The sequence below is a fragment of the Festucalex cinctus genome, chromosome 21 (assembly GCF_051991245.1).
Source record: "Festucalex cinctus isolate MCC-2025b chromosome 21, RoL_Fcin_1.0, whole genome shotgun sequence".
NCBI classification, from domain to species: Eukaryota; Metazoa; Chordata; class Actinopteri; order Syngnathiformes; family Syngnathidae; genus Festucalex; species Festucalex cinctus.
In genome coordinates, this window is record NC_135431.1 from 11412999 (window position 1) to 11434129 (window position 21131).

A 21131-nucleotide genomic window follows, 5' to 3' on the forward strand; every position below is an offset into this window, starting at 1 on the left:
AGTTGGGCTCGAATACCGCAGTTGAATTGAAGCATTTTAAACACTGCGACGAACAGGAGTCTAGCTGCAGCATCAGATAAAGTAAAAATATGTGCGGGCCGCCTTTATAAAGGCACACATCATCATGTTTTTTCACTGCATAATTCGAAGAGACACCATATGAAAACATCAATTTGATCTCAATGGGAATAAACACTATTATTGTATTATTGTTATTATTATTATTATTACAGAGTGTATCCTGATAATTTTATTCTATTTCAGAACAAGAAACCCCCAAAACTCACTATGTAGTGCTCGCTGGAAAGTTAGAAAATTACCCTGATAAACACAAAATTTGTTGCACATTTATCGTACAAAAAAATCAATGCCAGAAACTTAAAGAGACAGTGTGTAATTTAGTGCCATCTAGTGGTGAATCAATTACCGGGACTACCAATTATTATTTGGAGTGAGAGAGCACGGAAACAGCCTGGTGAGCGGAAAAGCGGGAGCAGTGAGCATGAGTAGCAAGGAAGAACTAGTTGAAGTGGCTACCATGAGCAGCGAGTAAGAACTACATGGAGTGGCTTAATAGAATGGCTAGCAAAAACTAGCTGGAGCGGCTAACAAGCGGTTAACAAGAACACGCGGGAGAAGCTAGCAAAAGCTAGCGAGAGCAAATCAGAGGGAGACAAACGGCGGGAGCCCAAACCACGGGCCTCAGGAACGAGCACCCGCAGGCCAAGCTGTGGAAGGTAAGCAGCGGTCGACCACTTGGGTCCGACACTTGATGCAAGCACCACTACATTCGCAAATATCCGTAGTAGAAAGATGGCAACGAAACATATCAACCTTCTGTAAGGTGTGGTGCAACCTATGTAATATAATTAGCAATACTATACCTAAAATTATATAAAAATGTTGATGTGCATATCATTGAAATTAATAGCGGGTTTTTAACATGAATGAATTAGTTCACTACTCGATGTCGCTAAATAATACACACCATCTCTTTAACAAAGTTGGAAACATCCAAACATTCATCCATCTTGCTAACCAAAATAAACATTATTTGTAAAGGCTAGATTGTGCAAGTGTGGCGAGTGTTGACATTTACAGCATATTTCCTGTATACTTATAGACTAGAGCAGGAAATCCACTTCCTGCTTCTCTACTTTTTTAGGTTGCTCTGATTTAAAAACACAACCATAATTCATCTAATGAACCCCAGTTGTATAAAAATCTGCATTTAGATATGCAGTTCTTCCTCCTGCTTGTTTGAATTTTCTCCTGGCACTTTAACTTCCTCTCATATTTCCAAAACATGCGTCACTGTTTTGCTTGACACAAAGTCACAGACTGACCTCATGGTGGTGGATCTGTGCTTGAAGTTCCTGAATGTTGCTGGTGCAGACAGGCCGGTCCTGAATAATACGGTGGGCTTCTTCTATTAACCTCTGCAGGTTCTTCACCTCCAGCTCATACTGCTCATATTGCACCACGGCCTCCTGGAAACACAACATTTCAAAATAAATGAATAAATAAAATGTCGGCCTGTTAGTTTACACACATGCTCTATCTGCCCGTAATAAAATACAGCCAAACTGGGACACTTGCATCCGTATACAGAAATAATGATTATTTCATCTCAATTTTCACACCATTTAACACAAAAAATAAAAAATAAAAATCTGACCAATTTAGTGAAATTAGCTGATTTCATGCCTGATGACAAATCCACTAATGTCTCAGTGCTTTTTTTTGGACCACATGCAAAGAAAATATCCATAGTTTTATGCTCAAGTTAATTCAATTATCTGTGACGTGCGATTTGTTAGTCATCTCCACAGTCTCCAAGGACCCTTCCTCTAATAACTAAGCTTCACGACAATGAGCTTAAAGGTAAATCAGCCCAGAACCAGAGGATTGGAGGATAATACTAGTCTGAACAGGCTCAAAAGAAAACCCAGATACTCCTGACAGACTGCTGGGACATGGCAAAAAAAATAATTCGTCTTTCAAATTATTATTATATTTTAACTAAAAACACATATGCTACATGAAGGCCGAGTGCCCTTTACCTGCAGGATGTTGCACTGCTGGATGGTGGTATGCTGCAGCTGGCTGGTTTCCTGCTGCAGGCTCTGTGCCGTGCGGCAGATGGCCAGACCGGCCACAACCTCCTCTGGAAGCCTGAGGGCGCTCTGACACTGCTGCACCGCCGCCACCTGCCGCTTGAAGCCATCCATCTCAGCCAGTAACCGCTGAAGAAGAGGAGTCGGACGTGTCTTTTAAATAATAACTGACAATCCAATGCGTTGCCGTGTGTTCTATTTACTTGTCTCTGTGTGAGCTGCTCTCTCAGGCTGAGCCTGTTGAGATCGGGGGAGGCCAGGGTGACTTGGACCTGGTCCACCGCGGCGTGGAGGCTCTTCACCTCGGCCTCTAAACGCGAAATGTCCTGAGGAAACAAATGGAATGATTATGATTATCATTGGGAATGATGACAAAGTGTTTATGAAACTATAAATTAAAGGCAACCAGTGATTGTTGGAAAACGTAACCTGGCTGTGTCAAATGACTTGATCTTAACAGCTGCGCAGCTCTAAGACCACTTAATAGTGAGACTTTTGTTTGCTACGGATCATACAAAGGAGAAAATGGAAAGGGGATCATGTGGTCTGATCAGTCCATATTGACACTATTCCATCGAAAGATGTAAAACAGACATCATGAATGACTACCATAAAAAGCCTACAGGGGGCAGTGTTTGCTTAATCAGCCAGGTTTCTCAGTTCAAAACCATAAAGTGAGCCCCCCAAAGAAAATTAGGTCAACTGACAACCACTATATACCGAATGAGCTTCAACTGAATATTTTCTTGCCTAAGAGTGATGGCACAGATATATTCAATAACAAATCTGTTTAGGGAACGTGACAAATAATTTTACCACATGGATGGAATCTTCACACTGGGTACAACAACCTTACAATTTAAAATTGTAAGGTTTTCCACAAAAAACTATTTTATTGAGATGCACCTATGTCTATTATTTATCATTGTTACAGCACATTTTTAAAAATGAAGTGTGTTACTGTGAGTCAAACGTGGCTTGTGTATGTCTGCAGTCTCATTACAAACTAAACATGCCACAAGCAAATGTAAACAGTCACTAGTATGGCTGACAGATTTGTGGGACATGACTCACTACATGCCGCAGGGTTCAACAGATTACTGTAGTCAATCATGAGGTTGCAGTACCTACAACCGCCAATTTGTGGCTGGATGATTTTGATGAAAAGAGCTCCTCGGAATATATATATATATATATATATATATATATATATATATATATATATATATATATATATATATATATATTAGGGGTGTGAATTGCCTAGTACCTGACGATTCGATTCGTATCACGATTCACAGGTCACAATTCGATTCGATACCGATTAATCCCGATACGAATTTATAAGTCGATTGTTGCGATTTTTTTTCATTCAAATTTAGAAAATACTAATCAGTAAGCTTGTAGAGTGTAAGATTTATATGAAAATGTATTATTTATTTATCTGAAATTTTAGTCTTATAGAGGTTGTAATCTGTTTCATGTTTGAACAGCATTAAAATAAAATATTAAGGCTTAATGTTCCGTTCATATAACATTCTTCCATGCTCAAGGTGTGAATCCTAACCCGAAGTCAGACGTTTTGTTGAATATTTTTCCATTAAAAATGGAAGTTTAAAAATCGATTCACACACACAAACACACACACACAAAAAAAAGGCAATGATGATAAGACGTTGAATCGGTAAGACTACCGAATGAACAATTCTGAGCTCTTAAAAAAAAAAAAAAAAAAAAAAAAAAAAAAAAAAAAAAATTATATATATATGTGTGTGTATATATATATATATATATATATATATATATATATATATATATATATTTACATATATATATATATACACACACACATATATATATATATATATATACACACACATATATATATATATATATATATATACATATATATATATATATATATATATATATACATATATATATATATATATATATATATATATATATACATATATATATATATATATATATATATATATATATACATATATATATATATATATATATATATATATATATATATATATATATATATATATATATATATATATATATATAATCCTGTTGTATACTGTCAATCAATTTAATTATTTTCCAGAGAAAATTAATTTTTAAAAATGTTTAGAATGTTATCTGTACCTGAAAGAAATATTCTTAGTGACAATGTGCTGGTCAAAATAATTTAAAATGCATTTAAAAAAAAAATCCCATTTATCTTAACAAACTAATACAATCCACAAGATGCCACTAATTTCCCCCTATTCAAAGGATGCAGCACCGTTTTATTTATATTGGCTTGTTGCTCCCCATAATTTTTTGAAACTTGTTTTGCGGATGTGCAAGCTATGGCTCGTGGGCCCTTGTTTGACAACCACTACTTAAAAAAAAATAAAATAAAATGAGTGTTATCAATTGTACAACCACAATCATGTCGGTCTGGTTGTGTTGGCCATTCATTTATTTACCTTAATGGCATCTTGCAGACTCTGCAGCTGGGTCTTAACTGCCAGCTGCAGCTCCTCCGTGCGTCTGCTGATGTGCTTCACCTGCTGACTCCACCCTTTGGTCGCCAGCACATCCCCCAACTGCGCCTCCCACTCTGCTAGGGCCTCCAGGTCGCCATGGAGACCACGACACTCCCTCAGCAACACCTGTCGACGCCGAAGCGTACGTTAAATGAGAGAAAGGGAGGGGACTTCTCGGGCTGTCAAATGGTACTAATTAAGGGTGCTGAACGCTCTGCTCGGGCTGACATTCAGCAAGAAATGAGAGCAAGGGACTCCAATTAGCTGAACATTTGTGCCCTGTTATATTAACACAGGATGAAGTCTTTTGTTTATGTTGGCAAAGAGATTAGAGGTTTCAATTAGAATCAAAATCGGAATTCTTTTTATTGACACCGTGAGCGAAAGGTACCGTACATTCACAACTAGGATTTTTTTTTTTTAAACCTGGATGGTAATAGGAAATAAATAAAATATTTCCGGTTAGAAAATTATAGGAACGCTATAATGGCATGCAATACAAATAAAAAAAAACTAACCTGATATGCTCGAATTTGCTCTTGCAGTTGTGATATTGGACTCCAGACGATGTCACCTGAAACCAGAGTCTCCGCTTTTTCGGCCCAACTCAAAATAAATTCCTTCACGCTTTCATACTCCGCCATCTGCTTCTCTGCCTGCTCAGGGTTATAAAAGCACACAGACAACAACGTAGGATTAATTCAAATTAAGACATCACAATACCAATCATATTTCTGCCGCATATTCACAGTTCAGCATCCATCTTCAAGCACGGACCTTTTTTAGTCTATTGCTTCTGTCTTGGACCTGCTGCGTGGCGTGACGCAGCGCTTCGGCCATTTTGGCCACCACGTCGCCCAGCTGCTTGCACAGCAGAGGGTTCTGCTCGCCAAACTCCTGCACGGCCGCCGCCAGCTCGCCCAGGGTGTGAGCGCAGCACTCGCACTCCTCGCGGAGAATCTGAGGAGGAGACAGGATTTGATTGGTGGTCACAAAATGGAGGCAAACTGGAATACAGGCTTGTATCTCAAAATACTTCTAGATTCAGCAGAAAAAAAAAGGAACCGCTGAATTTGTGAAGAGTGAACCATGAGTATACAAAGTGGATCACAGTTGAGGGCAAAATCCACTTTGTGCCATTCCAACTTTTGACACTCATTAACCTTCACATCTGCTCAATAAATAGCTAATTTAAAAAGGGTTAATTGCTTACTAATTATTCAATCAGTCAGGTTGATTACCCTGTTCTCCTCTTTGGCTTCCTCCAGACTGGCGCCCTTGATTTCAAATCTCAACGTAATGGTCTTCAGCTTGGCCTCGATGTCCTTCAATCTGCAGCTGAAATCCTCCTTCACGTCCCGCGTCTGCTGCACTTCCCGTTCTCTGGCTTGGACCTGGAGCGTTAACAAATAAACGAATAATTACATTTTAGAAGGAAAAAAAAAGCCCAATCGAGATGACATTTTTATGTCACAAGTGGCTGAGTGCTGACCTGGTCTTCAGCAGACCCCAGAGCCAGGGTCACCTCAGCCAGCTGCATGCTGAGCTCCGACGGCAGACCCGCCTGCAGGTCGTGGTACTTGGACTGCTGCATCTCCGCCATGCGCTCCACGCTCTGCCGTCTGCTGACGACCCCGCCGTGCGCCGTCTGCGCCAATGCACAAATGGGAGTGAAACGCTTTGGTCCCTGTGGGTATTTTGCGTTTCACGCGTTTCGTATTTTGAAGCACCTCCAGTTCGTGTAACAGCGCGTCGAGGTCGGCGGTGGGACTCAGGAGCAAGCCTCGAGTGTCTTGAATCCAACCTTTGACCAAGCTCAGCTGCCTCTCCACCTCCTCTCGCTCTCTCAACTCCTGTTGCACCTGCACCCTGCTAGCTCGAACCCGAGACACGAGACTTGAAAAGACAAAAGATGGGAGATAATTTTCAGGTCAAATTAAGTTCATTTGCATCCCTGTGTTAAAAAAAGAAAATATATACACTGTTAGTTGTCTCACCACGTTGTATATGGAGATAAAACTAAAACAGCTAAATCTAATAATGAAATAAAATAAATTAATAATAATAAAATAACAAATACATACAATAAATAAATATCCCACTAAAAGTTTAAAATGATTTGACCTTGTAGAATATAAAACTATACAACTAGTCTATAAAGCAAAACATAATATATTACCAGGTAATATTCAAAATGTGTTTTCAGAAGGAGAAGGTGGCTATAATCTAAGGAGGATGCATAATTTAAAAACAAAGTACTCACGGCCAACAATGAAAAGTTTTTGCATAAATATACGTGGAAACTTGGAAGGAAGAAGGGCTTGATAAATAGTTGTGGAAATAATGGTTATACCATGCAGGAAATGCTATGGTTACATTATAGTGGTGATAATAGGAATAATAATTATTATTATTGTAATCATTATTATATTATTATTGCTGTTATGTAAAAGCCAAGTATATATGGTATATTACTTATTACGAATAACAACTGTATTAATCCTCATTAAGTCTAATAATATACCAGATAGCCTAAATAGTATATATACAATGATTAGAAATATAGAAATTATACAAATATTTTGATATTTTGATGTTGAAATGGAGATAAGGGGTAGGTAGAAATATAAACATTTATACTTCCTTCTACTCTTTTTCGAACATGTATATCTAAATTATTACCAAAGATGGGATGATTGTCTTACTTTATATCTTTTGTTGCTTAATATGTTAAGTTTTGCTTCTTGTTTGCTTCAATTGCTTTTTTTTCTTAATATTATTTTTTGTTGTTTACAAGTTTTGGCTTCATAATTTTTCTTTTTCATTATTGTTTTTATGCATGTTCGAAATAAAAATTCAAATCAATAAATACAAGCATCACGCACCTTTCATACTGTTCCTGCGAGTGTTTGATCTCTTGCTGTATTCCCTGGTGGCCATTGTCCGGCTTCCTCTGCAACTCGTCTTCCTCCTCCTCGACTCCTCTGAGGCTGCGGATGTGCTGCCCACGCAGAGCCAGGATGGACTGCTCCCTTTCCACCTCCAGGACGAAGGAGTCGTGGTACTCCAGGAGGGTCTGGAGCGCCGCCCTGGTGGCCGTCTTCTCCACGGTGCTGTCCGGGATGCGGCCGTGGAGGTCCGCCGAGACGGAGCGCACCTTATCCATCTGAGGACCAGATAATATAGTGTAATAGAAAGTCTATGTTCATGCAATCTTTTTTTTTTTTTGCATATTAGTAACACTTAATTGTTGCAGATCAAGATCCTTAAAGACAATACAAGCAAATACAAAATAAAGTTTTGAAATGGTTTTGCTTATTTAGGGAAACAGTCCATTCAGGCCCTAGGTAAAAAAGTAATTGAGATGCTGTTGTATGATTGTAGATGGTCAGTTCATGTTCAAAAACCCTCCAATTTGAATGAGTTAAAAAAAAAATACTGTAAATTCTGTTTTTGTAATCCTGTGGGTGGCAGGTGATGTTTGGTTTGGTGCTGGATTTTACTTTGCTTCATCATTCTTTCCTTTGATCCTTCCTCTGGTCTCCTGACAACTTCAGGACTCTGGCGGGACTCTGAAGTTAAGGTGAAGGGTATGGGATTTTTATTAGGTTTCAGGTGAATTCATGAGCACAAACTCGCATGCGCACAAAAAAAAAAATAAAAAAAAAATAAAAAAAAAGAGCAATGATGATGACATGTTGAATCGGTAAGATTGCCGAATGAATGATACTGAGCTCTCAAAAAAAGCAAAAAAATAAAAGCAAAAAATAAATAAATAAATAAATTCTGTTAAGAAAAATGTGATACAAATCATCCGAAGTGATGTGAAAGGCTAATCGCAAGTCACGAGCGCCACAATTAGTTAGAAAGTGCATGGAATGACATCATGACTATTCAAACAAAGAGCCCATAGAAAAGTGAGGGACAACAGAAAAGTGCCACATGTCAGGAAGTAGCTGTCCCCTCATTTTGACCTCATTTCCTTTTTAGGCGTAGTGCTTTGTGGGAATTCTTCACAGCTGACGCTTTCATGCTCAAAATAGCAGGGACTGGCCCGGAGCCTGGAGTTACATCACAGACCTGCAACTGGTTTCGGAGTTGTCTGACCCAAATTAGACAAGAGGAGCAAGTTTAGCACTGCTTGTCAGCTGCGAGCTTGCAAATTGGGATTCGGATTTCGAGAATGGCTGTTCAACATGGTTTTCATTGCGGCAGTAGAGCCACCACATTTACTACATGCAAACACAGGAAAAGAAAGGAAAGTAATAACATACGAATATATAATATGGAAACTGTTTTAAGTTGTGGACAGAAAAAAACAGAAAAAAAGTAAATGTGGTATCCTTCAACATCAGCTGGATCTCTACTCCTCCTTACCTTCTCTGTGAAGTTTCTCCATTCCCGCACAGTGTCCTCCAGTGCTCTCTCCTGGGCTCTGGCCACGCCACGGAGCCGACTCTGGCGTTGCCATAACGACGACAGCGAGCGAGTGATGACGGCCACGTCGGACTTTGCGAGGAGCCGCTCTAACTCGGCCGCCTTCTCCTTCAGAGCGTCGACGGCTAACTCCTGCAGGTCTGCTTGAGTCACCAGAGACTGCGGAAAGAAATAAAAAACAAAACAAAGCATCTTGCTTTACAAGTGTGGGAGATAACACTTAGTATCTCTTAAATGTGTGTCTCCCACCTTGTATTTGTCACACTTGTCTTCAGCCTGCTGGAGGCTGTCGGCTTTAGCCGTGGCGAACGCGGCCATCTTGCTCTCGGTGTCGTTCATCTGTTCGACAAGCCTCTCTCTCTCGTGTTGGAACGTGGCCCAGAGAGGACCACATCTAAAAAAAATAAATAAACAAAACTGGCTTTAGTACATGCTGCTTTTGCAAAAGTAACAAGCTAAATTTTTATTGACAGTAGTTTAATTATGGATGTATTCTAGCATAAATAGGTAAGCGAATAAGCTATAATAGTCTCTAGCTCACACGCAACCCTGATGAGCACTATAAAAAATGAATAAAGCACCTTTCATGAACTTCTCTGCAGGCCTCCAACTGCTGCCTGATTTCCGTGCACCTCACTTGGGTGGCTTCAACCTCTCCTCTGAGTTCGCTCATCACCTGAGTGTCCACAAGTGTGAGTGTCGTCATCTCCTCGAACACAGCTGTAAGGTTCTTCTGCTGGGTGTTCATTTCTTCCAGGTTCAGTAGCCAGTCTGCGTGGTGCTCGAGTTCCAAGCCTGCAGTTGTATGCTGGAGGAAATCAGCTGCACAATCCAGACATTTCTGCATGGATTGCAGTGATGAGTGAAGTCTCTGGACCAGAGTGAGAGCTTGATCCAGAGTTACCTACAATATGCAGAACATGGGTGAGTAAACTTATTTTTTTAAAGTATGACTTGCATTGGAGTTATAATTTTGTAGTAGCCAGTAATGAAGATGTTAGGACAAATGTATTGGAGTAAGAGTCTACAATTTTATTACGAAAATGTAGTAAAGCCCCCTTTTCACACATGCGCTTAGTTAATGTGATGAAATAGAATGAAATGCATTGTGAAAAGGCCTTGAAAGTGAACGTTGACTGAAATATCAAGGCAGACGGCCGCCCCACACCGGGTTTTGGTTCGAGGTTTCTTATTTTTGGCAAATTTTCCTTCTCCAATACTTTTTCATGCAGGGTTTCTAAATGCAAAAAAAAAAAAAAAAAGATTGATATACAAATAATATACACAGTAAATGTAAACTATTGGTGGTGTTCCACAAGGCTCAATGAATGGTCCACATATTTTTACATTATACTCTAAATAAATGTCACAATTACCTGCTGTTACAAATACAACAAAAAATGTAACTGATTTAATTGATTTGACTTACCTGTTTGTTGCTAATTTCCTTTTGGACTTCAGCTCCCAGTGTCCTCAGCTCCTCCAGTTTCTCCTCTACATACAATGGAATAGTTTCTTTCCTACTGCGAAACTTTTCCTCCTCTCGACGAAACAAGGCATCCGTTATCCTCAATCTACTCTCCACTTCCTCTACCGTGATTCTCACTTTCCGCAATTTCTCCTTCACCTTCTCAACTTTGGTTTCTGTTAAGGTCAGTGGTTCCCTCAGAAAGTCTTTAACAGCGATTAGCCATTTTGACATCTTGTCCATCTCCCTGGTGAAGTCTTCGCAGTGTGTGACGTCATTTTGGCTTTCTTCAACACAGCGTTTGACATCTGAGCGTAAAACCTGCAGCGATTCACGGTGGGCTGTCATTTTCTGCAAGGCAGCGGGGTCAAAGTTCAAGCCGAGAGCGTCGATTTGTTGGCTACATTGTTTGGCCTGTGAGGAAATCCCATCCAGACATTCAAGTAAGGCGTAAAGAGATGCAATTTTATCTATGACATTCATTTGTTTGTCCGACTTGATCGTAATCAGATTGTCTTTGGCGGACTTAAGTTGCTGGTCAAAGCTGTTCAGTAGTCTGTTATGTTCCATTAAAGTTTTAAAGGCCTCATCCAAATGTTTAAGTCTCTTATTGGTTCCACTTTTCAACATACCGTGAAGACGGACCAGCTGACGCGTTTCTTCAGCTTTGTACAAGTGGCCCAAACAGATAAGGGCCTCGTTTTTACCATGAACTTCTCTTACTGCACTGCTGATTTGCGCCAAACTTTCACCTATTTTGCGATAGTCATTCATTAAGCAAACAATATCCTCTTCACGTGTTCTGATAGTCTTCTTATCTAGATTGTCAAACTGCTCGTGAAGTCTCTCCACGGTGCTTTGAGTCACTTCAAAAAAAGTGCAAAATTCCTTCCTGTCGAGGATGATTTGCTGGAGTCTGTCTTTTTTCTCTTTGGCGAGGGCCAGGATGCTGTTGTACTGTTGTGGGAGGGCGTTGAGCCGCTCGTCCAGGTAGCAGTGGTCAATCTCGTTGAGAGTGGGAAGGATCTCCTGGCCGATCCTCTGCACGATCAAAAGGAGGTTCTCATTCTCTGACGCTTGTTCCAGGACTTTTTGAAAGGCGGACAGATGCTCTTGCAGTTCCGTGCCGTCCTCAATGTCGTTGAGGTTGAGTTCGGAGAAAGTGATGGCTTCCGCTTGTCTGAGCCACTGACAAGTCTTGTTCAGGTCCACCTGGAAGTACTTCCTGGATGTCAAGGCTTTTTCCAAGACTGTGACACGCTGGCTGGTTCTCTGGAGGGCCGTTTCGAACACCGCCTGCAGCTCCTGGAGTTTGGCCAGCGTTTCTCCTCGCTCTTTGTCTGTTGCGTCCCTCTCCAGCTCCCGACCTTGAACCCAAAGAGATGCCAGCTCCCTCTGGTAGGCCCGAAGGCCGCTCTGGATGCTCCGACACGCCGACGCCGCTTTCGCCAGGTCCTCTGGGAGGAGCGCAATGTGGTCGTCTATCAGGGCCTTGCTCTCTTGCTGTTCTACCCATGACTGCGCTCGACAAAGACCCTGAAGGAACTGAGTCCTTTCTGTGAAGGCCTGGAAAAAGATAATTATAAATGAATTTGTCAATGCCAAACAGAGTTCGGGTATTCTATGGCGACAAAGGCTAACTGGTTTGAGCATCACCATTCCCCAACAAATTCCTACAATTTGAACTACATCAATCAATGCAGCAAACTTTTACTCCTGAGCACACAGAATAGAAAAAATATATTCCTGTAATGACGTTCTGTCCAGTTTGATTGAAACTTTTAAGTTATAAATACACACATTTTAATTATTTTTTTGTTTTTGCATGTGATGCTGATCTTGTACAGTAAGTAAAAGTAAAAGTCATTTGAAGATGCTAATTTTTTCTGTAGCCGTTCCTAATACATGTTAGTATTAGGCTAGTATAATTTAGTTTCAAAATAGTTTGGTGAACATTTTAGTATTTAAATATACAATTTTTCATTTTTATTCATTTATTTATATATATTTATTTACTTATTTTTGTTGCACATGATACTGATCCTGTATGCAAAAGTAGCAGTCGTTTGAATATATTAATTTTGTGAGCCTGTCTATGGCCTTTCACAATATATGTTAGCATTAAGCTAGTATATTTAATGTCAAAATAGTTTGAACATTTTAGTGTATAAATATACAAATGTTATTTTTTTTTGCACATGATACTGATCCTGTCTGTAAAAGTAGCAGTCGTTTGAAGATGTTAATTTTGTTAGCCTGACTATAGCCGTTCACAATATATGTTAGCATTAAGCTAGTATATTTAGTGTCAAAATAGTTTGGTGAACATTTTGGTGTTTAAATATACACATTTTTATGGATTTATTTATTTTATTTTGTTGCAAAATATATTAATCCTGTATGTAAAAGTATCAGTTGTTTGAAGATATTGGCCTTTCACAACATATGTTAACATTAAATTAATTACCATAAGCTAGTACACTTTTGTGCCCTGCGATTGGCTGGTAACCAGTCCAGGGTGTACCCCGCCTACTGCACAATGCCAGCTGTGATAGGCTCCAGCACCACCCGCGACCCTTGTGAGGAATAAGCAGTCAAGAAAATGGATGGATGGATAGTATACTTTCATGTCATTGTAGTTTGGTGAACATTTTGGTGTTTATATATACAATTTTATTTTATTTTTTTTATCTGGGAGCAAACACGCTTTGCATCTTATTTGGAGATATGTGAATGCGAGAGTCTGTTGTACATAAATAGTTATTTTATGATTATAATTTGTTTAAACTAGGCCAATTATAAACATTTAGTATAGCAGCTTGAGTTCATGTAATATGTGAATAATTAATTGAGACGTTTTTTGGTGTGCTGTCGGAGTTGGATAAAATTAACGTTTTTTAAAAAATGGCAACTAATCCAGATTTCGATCTGTTTACCTTGCTGAGGTACTTCCTCCTTTGGGTCACCCGAGCCTCCAGCGCCTCCACTTCAGTCTGGGCTTGTTCGACGAGCTCCTGCAGGCATTTCCTCTCACTCAGCCCCAGCCTGGCTGCCACGGCCTGCGCCTCGCTCACCGCTCGAGCGAGCAGCTGCTGTCGAGCCTCCAGCTCCACGCACACGCTCAGGTGGTCGAACAGGAAACTCTGGGCCAGGTCGGGAGGCGGGCTGGTCTTCAGCGCTGAGGTAAGCGCGGGCCGCTGTTCTTCCACCCACTCGCGGGCCTCCCTCAGCTGGGTTTCCACCCGTGTCAGATCGTCGAGGGATTGCGAGGAGTCTTGGATCTTCTGCTGGATAAGTGACTCGAGCTGGGCCCAGCGCTGATCTAGATGACCCACCTGCAGAAGGTGAAACGAACATGATTAGCTTTGTAAAGACAGAAAAATTGAAACAGTTCTAAACTCACTGTAGCAATCTTACCTGTTGTTTGACCAGTTCCTTGTCCAGCAGGCTTAAACGAGGAAGGATGGCATGTTTCTGCTCACGGAGATCCTCTAGTGTTGCACGTTGCTCCACAAGATCGCTGGACAACTTTCTCAGAGCTTCTAGATGCTCCCTTGTACTTTCAGTGTCAGCCCTATGCACAAACAAAAAAGCAGTGCTTAGTAAAGAGCTGATCAAACTGTTGGGGGTCCATAAAATAATGTATAATTAATTATGACGTATAAATTAAAAAGTTCAGACCTAAATATGGGAACTTTTTTTTCCTGAGAATATAGTCTTATATTTTTGGAACAAAAGTTTCTCTTACAGATTAGAAGTTCTACTTTTGAAAATTGCTTAAAATAAGACTTGTTTTTCTCGTTAAATATTGCATTTAAACTTTAGCATCATAATATGACGAGTCTATATTGGAAAATTTGACTTCATTCTTGTATGATTACAACTTTCTATCCTGACAAAATACATCTTTGTCCTTGTGAAGATCATAATTTTTTCTTGGAAAAAAAAATCCAAACTTTTTAAAATCTATTATTTTTATAATGTTATAACTTTTTATCTCTAAAAAACATTGCTAGTCACTTTTCCCTTGAACGTAGCCAACTTTTTAATTCCTGTGGCATTTAGGCCTACACATTTCTGCATATTTAAATGACTCAAAAAGTTTGAGAAAAACTCTGATTTATTGCATGTTTACTATAACATTAGAATTAGTAAGACACAACAAGGATGGTTGATACCTGGCGAGATAGTCCCACTCCCTGGACACTTGATGGAAAAGCTCCTCGACGGCGGCCACGCTCTCTTGGTACTCGCCGCTGCGCTGCATGTCCTCTCCTCGCTCCGCCTCCAGCTCCTCGGCACGCTGGCCCATCTCGATCCAGATCCTGTGGAGCTTCCTCGCATCCTGCATGTCGGCGGAATCTTGCCCGTCCGTCAGCCTATCGATTGCCTCGTTTAAGCGGCTCACCTCGGACTGCCTCTCCCTCACCTGCTGGAGGAACTCCTGGGAATGTTTGATTGTGAATTTTGTTTTATATTTATGGCCTAGAAGGTTTTATTTGATACCAACATTTACTGAAATTATCTCTTCACTACAGCTCGGCTCTCGAGTGGAAGTTACTATTTGACCAACTTATCAGAATTTCCTCGCCTCCGGAACAAAAGTTTGTCGTAAATTGTGGACCCCCTGCAAGCGATATATTGGTGGCATTCGACAAGGCTCAATGATTGGTCCATAGACTTTTTTTTCCCCCAATAAATGTCACAATTACTGTTATAGAATACTAGTAGGAGTTCTGCAGGGCTAGCTACTCAGTCCACAGATTTTTACAATACTGTATATGCTACATAAATGTCAAAATTAGTCAAAAGCCTGTGTTCTATAGGTGGCAAAAACAAAAACTTTCACATTGATAATGCATTGAAAGATTCCACACTCCTACAAAAGCAAAAAAAAAAAAACTTTCAAAACTGATGAAGCATCATTAGGGATTAAACCAAAATGCACACCTGTGCTTTGTCCAGCTGGTTCTGTGCAATTCTGGGCTCAAGTTCTGCGGGACACCTGATGAGGTTCTCAAGTTGCTGCTCGGTCTCTCTAAGCCGCACCTCCAATTCTGCTTTGCGCTCCTCGACGCCCCTCCAGTTCTCTGTGACCTCCTCACAGAGGAGCATGCGCTCCTCGATCTACAGTATGTACAAAACAGACATTAAAGGAATCTTGTCTTGTCAAAATCAGTCAGTTTTAGCCTCTCATTGTAACCCTTAACTGCAAAAACTGTTGTGATGTGAAGGCGTGTAGCCACTAACCTGAAGTTTGACCTGCTGGACTGCCGTGGCCACCTCCTGCACCGGAAGAAGTGAGAGGTCGCAGGAGGAGCACACGAGCTGGAGGTAAGTACTGGCCTGCTCCTGGAGGGCCCGCTCCTGCTTCACCTGATAAACAAAGTGAATGTCCTGGAGAGAATTCATTCATTAACTGATTCACCAATAATGAGGTGTGTGTCACTGACCTGCTGTAGCGCCTCCTCCAGGCCGACAGGGGTCAGTGCAGGAGGTTCTGGCTCCCGGGAGGCGGACGTCAGCCAAGTCTTGCACTGCTGCAAAGTGTCTTGGAGACTTACATGTCTCTGTAGCTCATGGTCCAGGCTCTGGTATACCTAGAAACCATTTCTAAATGTATTAAAATCGTTTATGTGTAGGTGGCATGTGAGCCTAAATGTTATCGTCTTGCTTCCTCCCACTTTCCAAAAACATGCTAGGTTCATTAAAGGCTCTAAATTGCCCATAGGTGTTCATATAAGTGTGAATTCCATTTGTCTGTATATGCTCTGCGATTGGCTGGACTGACATCCCTAATTCCAAATGTATTTTATAATGTCGTATAAAAAGATGAATTGGTAATTTCAATGTCACTTTTGACATTTGTTAAAACTAAGTAAAAACTTGACACTTGCACATTAGTTAAAAAAAAAATCTTGAGTCAAGAATCTCAAGGTGGGAAAAGAAATAAGTGAAGTGAGGCTACATTCAAATCAACTGCAACTCTCCCTTTAAATGATAGACATGATAAGAACGTTGAGCAGTATCGTATTTGACAGGTGTTGAATGTGGAGGCGTCCATATCCTCCAAACAGCCGTATCTGATTGACAATGTTAATATGGGAGTCTCAAAGAAAGAAAGGGGGAGGAGAGAAGCGATGTATTGGCACATTGCCTGGAGTTTTTTTTGGCAAAGGCTCCAAAGCTGGCATGGTGGCAAGTGGCAGGCAGGATATTAGAGCTTACGTCGGGAACGCATTTGGCAGATAAGACGTTTGGGGGGGTTACAAATTGAGGAGAAGCCAGCAGTGGCTGGATCACACAATGCCAGACTGGCATTGGAAAAAAAAAAGAAAAAAAACGATGGTTGGTGGCGTCTGGGGAGGTCAGTAATGATGACAGAGTGGAAGATGCCAAAATGGCAGAGCGGAGCTGGATTAGAGGGCCGTCGAACAGTGGCCGTCATTTGGCGCAGGCATGAAAACCGTGGCGTTCACAGGGGATATGCGGAGATTAATATGGCCAGATTGAGTTAGCGCCTTTGGCTGCATGGCCTCATCTCAGTGCGGTTGCTGTCAGGCGCCGCCGTGCCCTCCGTGCTGGCGGTGAAGGAGCGTCGTCAAGAGACGGTTTAGTTGTCACATTGGGTTAGGATTAAGTGCTTGTTTTGGTGGCTGTACTGAATGACACTGATGTTAACGGAGTGTGACTGTGCATACGTGGCCTTATTTGGCATGAACAGAGGACATACAAAGTCTACACTCCCCTTTTTTGATACATGTAAAAAATATATACATATAATTTTTCAAATCGTTTTGAAAGGGGAAATGAAATGTTTTACTTTGCAGAATGAATACTGTGAACAAAGGTCACGTATATACAATCTATTTGTTTGCTTCAAAGCCTTTCCCGCGTCTTACTCACCCTCTGTGCCGTGCTGCAGATGGCAGAGTAGCTGTCTCTGGTGCCTTGCTGGTGCGCGTGGACCTGCTGTCTCAGCCGACTCTGCACGCGCTCGTCGCAGCCGTGCACCAGGTGGTCTCCGCGCTGCTTCAAGCCTGCCAAGCGTTCCTCAAAGCCCGCTATCTCCTCCATGATGGCCTGCAGAGGACAAAAGGAGACTTTGGGTAGCGGCGGGGGCTGACGCGGGAGGTCACGAAAGACTGGCGGCGCATGAGGTGGTCTCGCAGGCAATTTATGGTTTTTATTTTTTTATTTTATTTAAATTTGTTATTATTTATTATTTAGTGGGGGGGGGGGGGGGGGTCTGTGACTTACAGGTTTCATTTATTCCATGTCAGAACGCGCACAATAGTGAATACGCGGTAGGATTACTGTAATCAATGTGTGTATCACAGACAAAGTCCTGGTGGTCACCTTGTGCCTGGCTAGTTGTTGAGTGGCCGCCTCCAGGCTGCGGCTCACGCTGGGGTCAGGCGTCACCATCCTGCTGGACATCTGCAGCAACCAGCGCTCGGCCTCCTGGAGCTCCTTGTGGTACGTTTCCTGCTCCCTCACCAGGCCCTCCAGATGCACCACATGAGCCTAAGAGGCAAAACCGCAATATTAACAGTCAAGATGTGAATATGTCATATTTAATGCAGCTTCATTCTTTTATATACCGTGGCCATGTTACAGAGGTCAGTGTAGTCCTTATGCAGTCTGTTCATTTTGTCTCGGACTGAGGGGTAATGGACGGATGCCAGTAGAGCGTCGCCTTTCTCCACCACCGACCTGATGGAGCCGTCGTGGGACTGAACCATCTGCAGCAGAGCCTGGAGGCCAAACAAAACAGTGAAGTCTTTTTAACACAGGGAAGCCAACGAAGTGAGATATTGGCTGTTTTCAAACTGCAGCATGACAAATCACAATCAGATAAATGTGCGGATGACATGAGTGTAACCATGCCATATAAATTACCTCCAGCACAACAGAACTTCAAATTAGTGTTGTGACATTACAGTATTTACTGATGCAAAAGCATCTCTCCATGATGAACGCACACTCACGGCCAACAACGAGGCGCTCTAAAGCGGCCAAACCACCCTAAGGACTCACTCCATGCTCTGAGTGTCAAGTCAGACTTAATAATAAATAAACAAATGAATAGCGCTATTCTGCCTACCTCTGCATGACATGCACACACTTTTAGCAGACAATGGGGCACTCTACTACTATAGGTAGCTAACTTCACATAGCAATTGTGCCAGATAATTGCTGATGTGAACAAAGGTGCTTAAAACCTCTTTATAGTGAGAGAGGGGTGACTCATGCCAGGGCCCAGTGACACACCGTTTTAGCCACACCCCAAAAAAATCAGGAAAACTGAAATTGTGAAAAACAGTTCAAGTATTAGACGTTGCAGGTTTCAGTCTTGAGGTTTCCAGCTATATAATCTTCAAACAATGTATTTAGCTTATTCACTGCCAGCCCAGTTAAAATAGAACTTTGACGACTAAAGCCGTCAATGGCAGTCAAAAACAAATCTCAGCATTTTTTTTTTTCAGCATTTAAAAAAAAAATTCAAATGAGCCATTTCACCTTGTACTTGGCGAGCTGTGCCCTCCGTTGGTAAAGCTCGGCCTTGGGCTCCGGCGGCGAGCACAGCAAAGTCTTCGTCTCCACCAGCCAGTGGGCCTGCGCCTTATAGCGCTCCTGGAACTCCTTAGCCAGCAGCGAGGCGCGCTCCAGGAAGCTGTGCTCGGTCCTCAACCAGCCCGCCATCTCCTCCAGCTGGGAAAGACGCGCCTCCACTTCCACTCCCAGACTCTCAGCTCCGGCCTCGTTCAGGAAGTTGGCGGCCTGCTCGGCCCTCTCTCTCAGAGACTTCAGGAAGCTGTGGCCGTGATGGAGATCTGATTGGAGACTCTGGGTGAGGAAACAGGAGTTCAGAACTGCGTCAGAACGACAGTACTTTTTAACTTCAATCGAGCCACTGTTTTGGACTTCTTTTAATTATTTTTGCCATTTCAGTGCCATTTGTTCTCCCAGGACTTTTGAGGTTGCCATCGAAAAATCTTTCTGTCCTTCACCATGTGGGAGCGATTGAAGCTTTTTTGTAGCCTTCAGATAGGTCGACACCTGGAGGTCGTGTGTGGATGAAGAGCGGTGAATAATATAGAAGGAGGAGCCAATTATAAGAGCCCTTAACGGCAAGAAGCACCTGCGGGGGTTTCCGGGGTAACAGCAACACAAACTCGATGGGGCGCCATCTATCTTTCATCATGTCTCTATTACTGCGGGAGTGGAAGCTCTGCTTAGACGAGATATCTCCAGCCATCTAAGTTAACGATGTGATGTGCCTGCCTGCACACGTCCATGTTTGCGTCTTTCCAGTGACCCACCTGTGCGCTCCTTCCATTCTGCCTTAATAAGACGACCAAAACATGGTTTGCTCTAATAAGACCTGAAACCGAACAAGGGCATAATTGCCATTTAAGGTTGATTCAGCCACCTGTGTCATAATGCCGACTCCACATTCCCCCTCTAACCTGCCACCGTGCGTGTGTGCAGCCCGGCCGCACATTTCTTAGTCCATATGGTGCGTTTAGGATCCATGCTGATTCATTAACGGTTGATAAAATAGCAGACATTACAGTCTGCTGAACATTATTTATGAGGCCCTGCACACTGGGCGCCCTTTAGGCTGTAAATGCTCCTCCATCATGCTAATATTAATTATTCAAAGTATACTTGTTTGTGTGAAAAGCATTCGGTCAACATTTGACTGCAGTCGCCATAATTCATGACCTGCATTGTTATATTATCAAAATAATGAATGAACATGGATTTCGGTTTTATTTCATAAAGGGTTAAAATAGAACGTGGGACGATGTTACCTTTCATTTTGTTTAGTAGAATCCAAACAATCCTTATTTATCTTGTTAAAAAAAAAATAAAAAAAAAAAGAAGAAAAAATGATCAATAAATACAACAAATGTGAACAACATGTATTTAAAAAAAATACATAAATTCATTTGAAAGAAGAAGAAAGATTGGTGGATTTCCAAATACAATATGTTACCATTTAAAAATACCCCCCAAAAATGTATGAATAAAATGTAACAAATGTGGAAAAATATAGACAATATAATAAACAATGTTTTATTAAAAAAAAGAAATAAAAATGCACTAATACTACACACATTTAAAATTCAAAATTAAATCAAATTGAAGCCAGGGTATGCCTTTGGTAGCTAACCAAAATATGTATGTAATAACAATTTAATAACAATGTCATTAAAAACAAAACAAAACAGTATTTTAGTATTAATAATGCATATTGACAGCTTGGAAGCCCCATTACACCTCTCACGCATGACCATACACAGACCCTTTGACAGTTCCAAGTCAGCCTCAACCAACGTAGAAATCCAACTAACCACCCTTGGCATAGCTATTGACTGCTACTCTTTGTGTCGATGCATAATCATCGCAGTTCAATGAGCAGCCCTGGAGAGCTCACAGCAGGGGAATGACAAAGTTGGTGGAAGGACATGTGTCTGAAGCTCGCCATCGATCTCCAACGAGGGTAACCACAAAGCTCATGACACGCACCGCGTGGCGTAAATAGTTAAGAAA

At 41.4% G+C, this 21131-nt stretch overlaps 1 protein-coding gene across 11 annotated transcripts in view; it reads right to left on the reverse strand.

Annotated features, from left to right (window-relative positions):
• The window catches only part of syne1a (spectrin repeat containing, nuclear envelope 1a), a 128361-nt gene that overhangs the window by 36576 nt on the left and 70654 nt on the right, over positions 1 to 21131 (reverse strand). For all 11 annotated transcript variants that reach the window (XM_077510629.1, XM_077510631.1, XM_077510635.1 and 8 more), the window contains 24 exons: positions 19092 to 19418; positions 18173 to 18325; positions 17928 to 18095; positions 17475 to 17651; positions 16022 to 16168; positions 15819 to 15944; positions 15519 to 15695; positions 14747 to 15012; positions 13986 to 14142; positions 13505 to 13903; positions 10530 to 12134; positions 9682 to 10004; positions 9350 to 9494; positions 9041 to 9259; positions 7549 to 7829; positions 6394 to 6559; positions 6156 to 6311; positions 5905 to 6057; positions 5441 to 5623; positions 5182 to 5319; positions 4604 to 4789; positions 2321 to 2443; positions 2064 to 2246; positions 1347 to 1490 (listed from right to left, as the gene is read on the reverse strand). In XM_077510629.1, the coding sequence (XP_077366755.1) occupies positions 1347 to 1490; positions 2064 to 2246; positions 2321 to 2443; positions 4604 to 4789; positions 5182 to 5319; positions 5441 to 5623; positions 5905 to 6057; positions 6156 to 6311; positions 6394 to 6559; positions 7549 to 7829; positions 9041 to 9259; positions 9350 to 9494; positions 9682 to 10004; positions 10530 to 12134; positions 13505 to 13903; positions 13986 to 14142; positions 14747 to 15012; positions 15519 to 15695; positions 15819 to 15944; positions 16022 to 16168; positions 17475 to 17651; positions 17928 to 18095; positions 18173 to 18325; positions 19092 to 19418 (6102 nt within the window). The remainder of the gene's footprint in view (positions 1 to 1346; positions 1491 to 2063; positions 2247 to 2320; positions 2444 to 4603; positions 4790 to 5181; positions 5320 to 5440; positions 5624 to 5904; positions 6058 to 6155; positions 6312 to 6393; positions 6560 to 7548; positions 7830 to 9040; positions 9260 to 9349; positions 9495 to 9681; positions 10005 to 10529; positions 12135 to 13504; positions 13904 to 13985; positions 14143 to 14746; positions 15013 to 15518; positions 15696 to 15818; positions 15945 to 16021; positions 16169 to 17474; positions 17652 to 17927; positions 18096 to 18172; positions 18326 to 19091; positions 19419 to 21131) is intronic.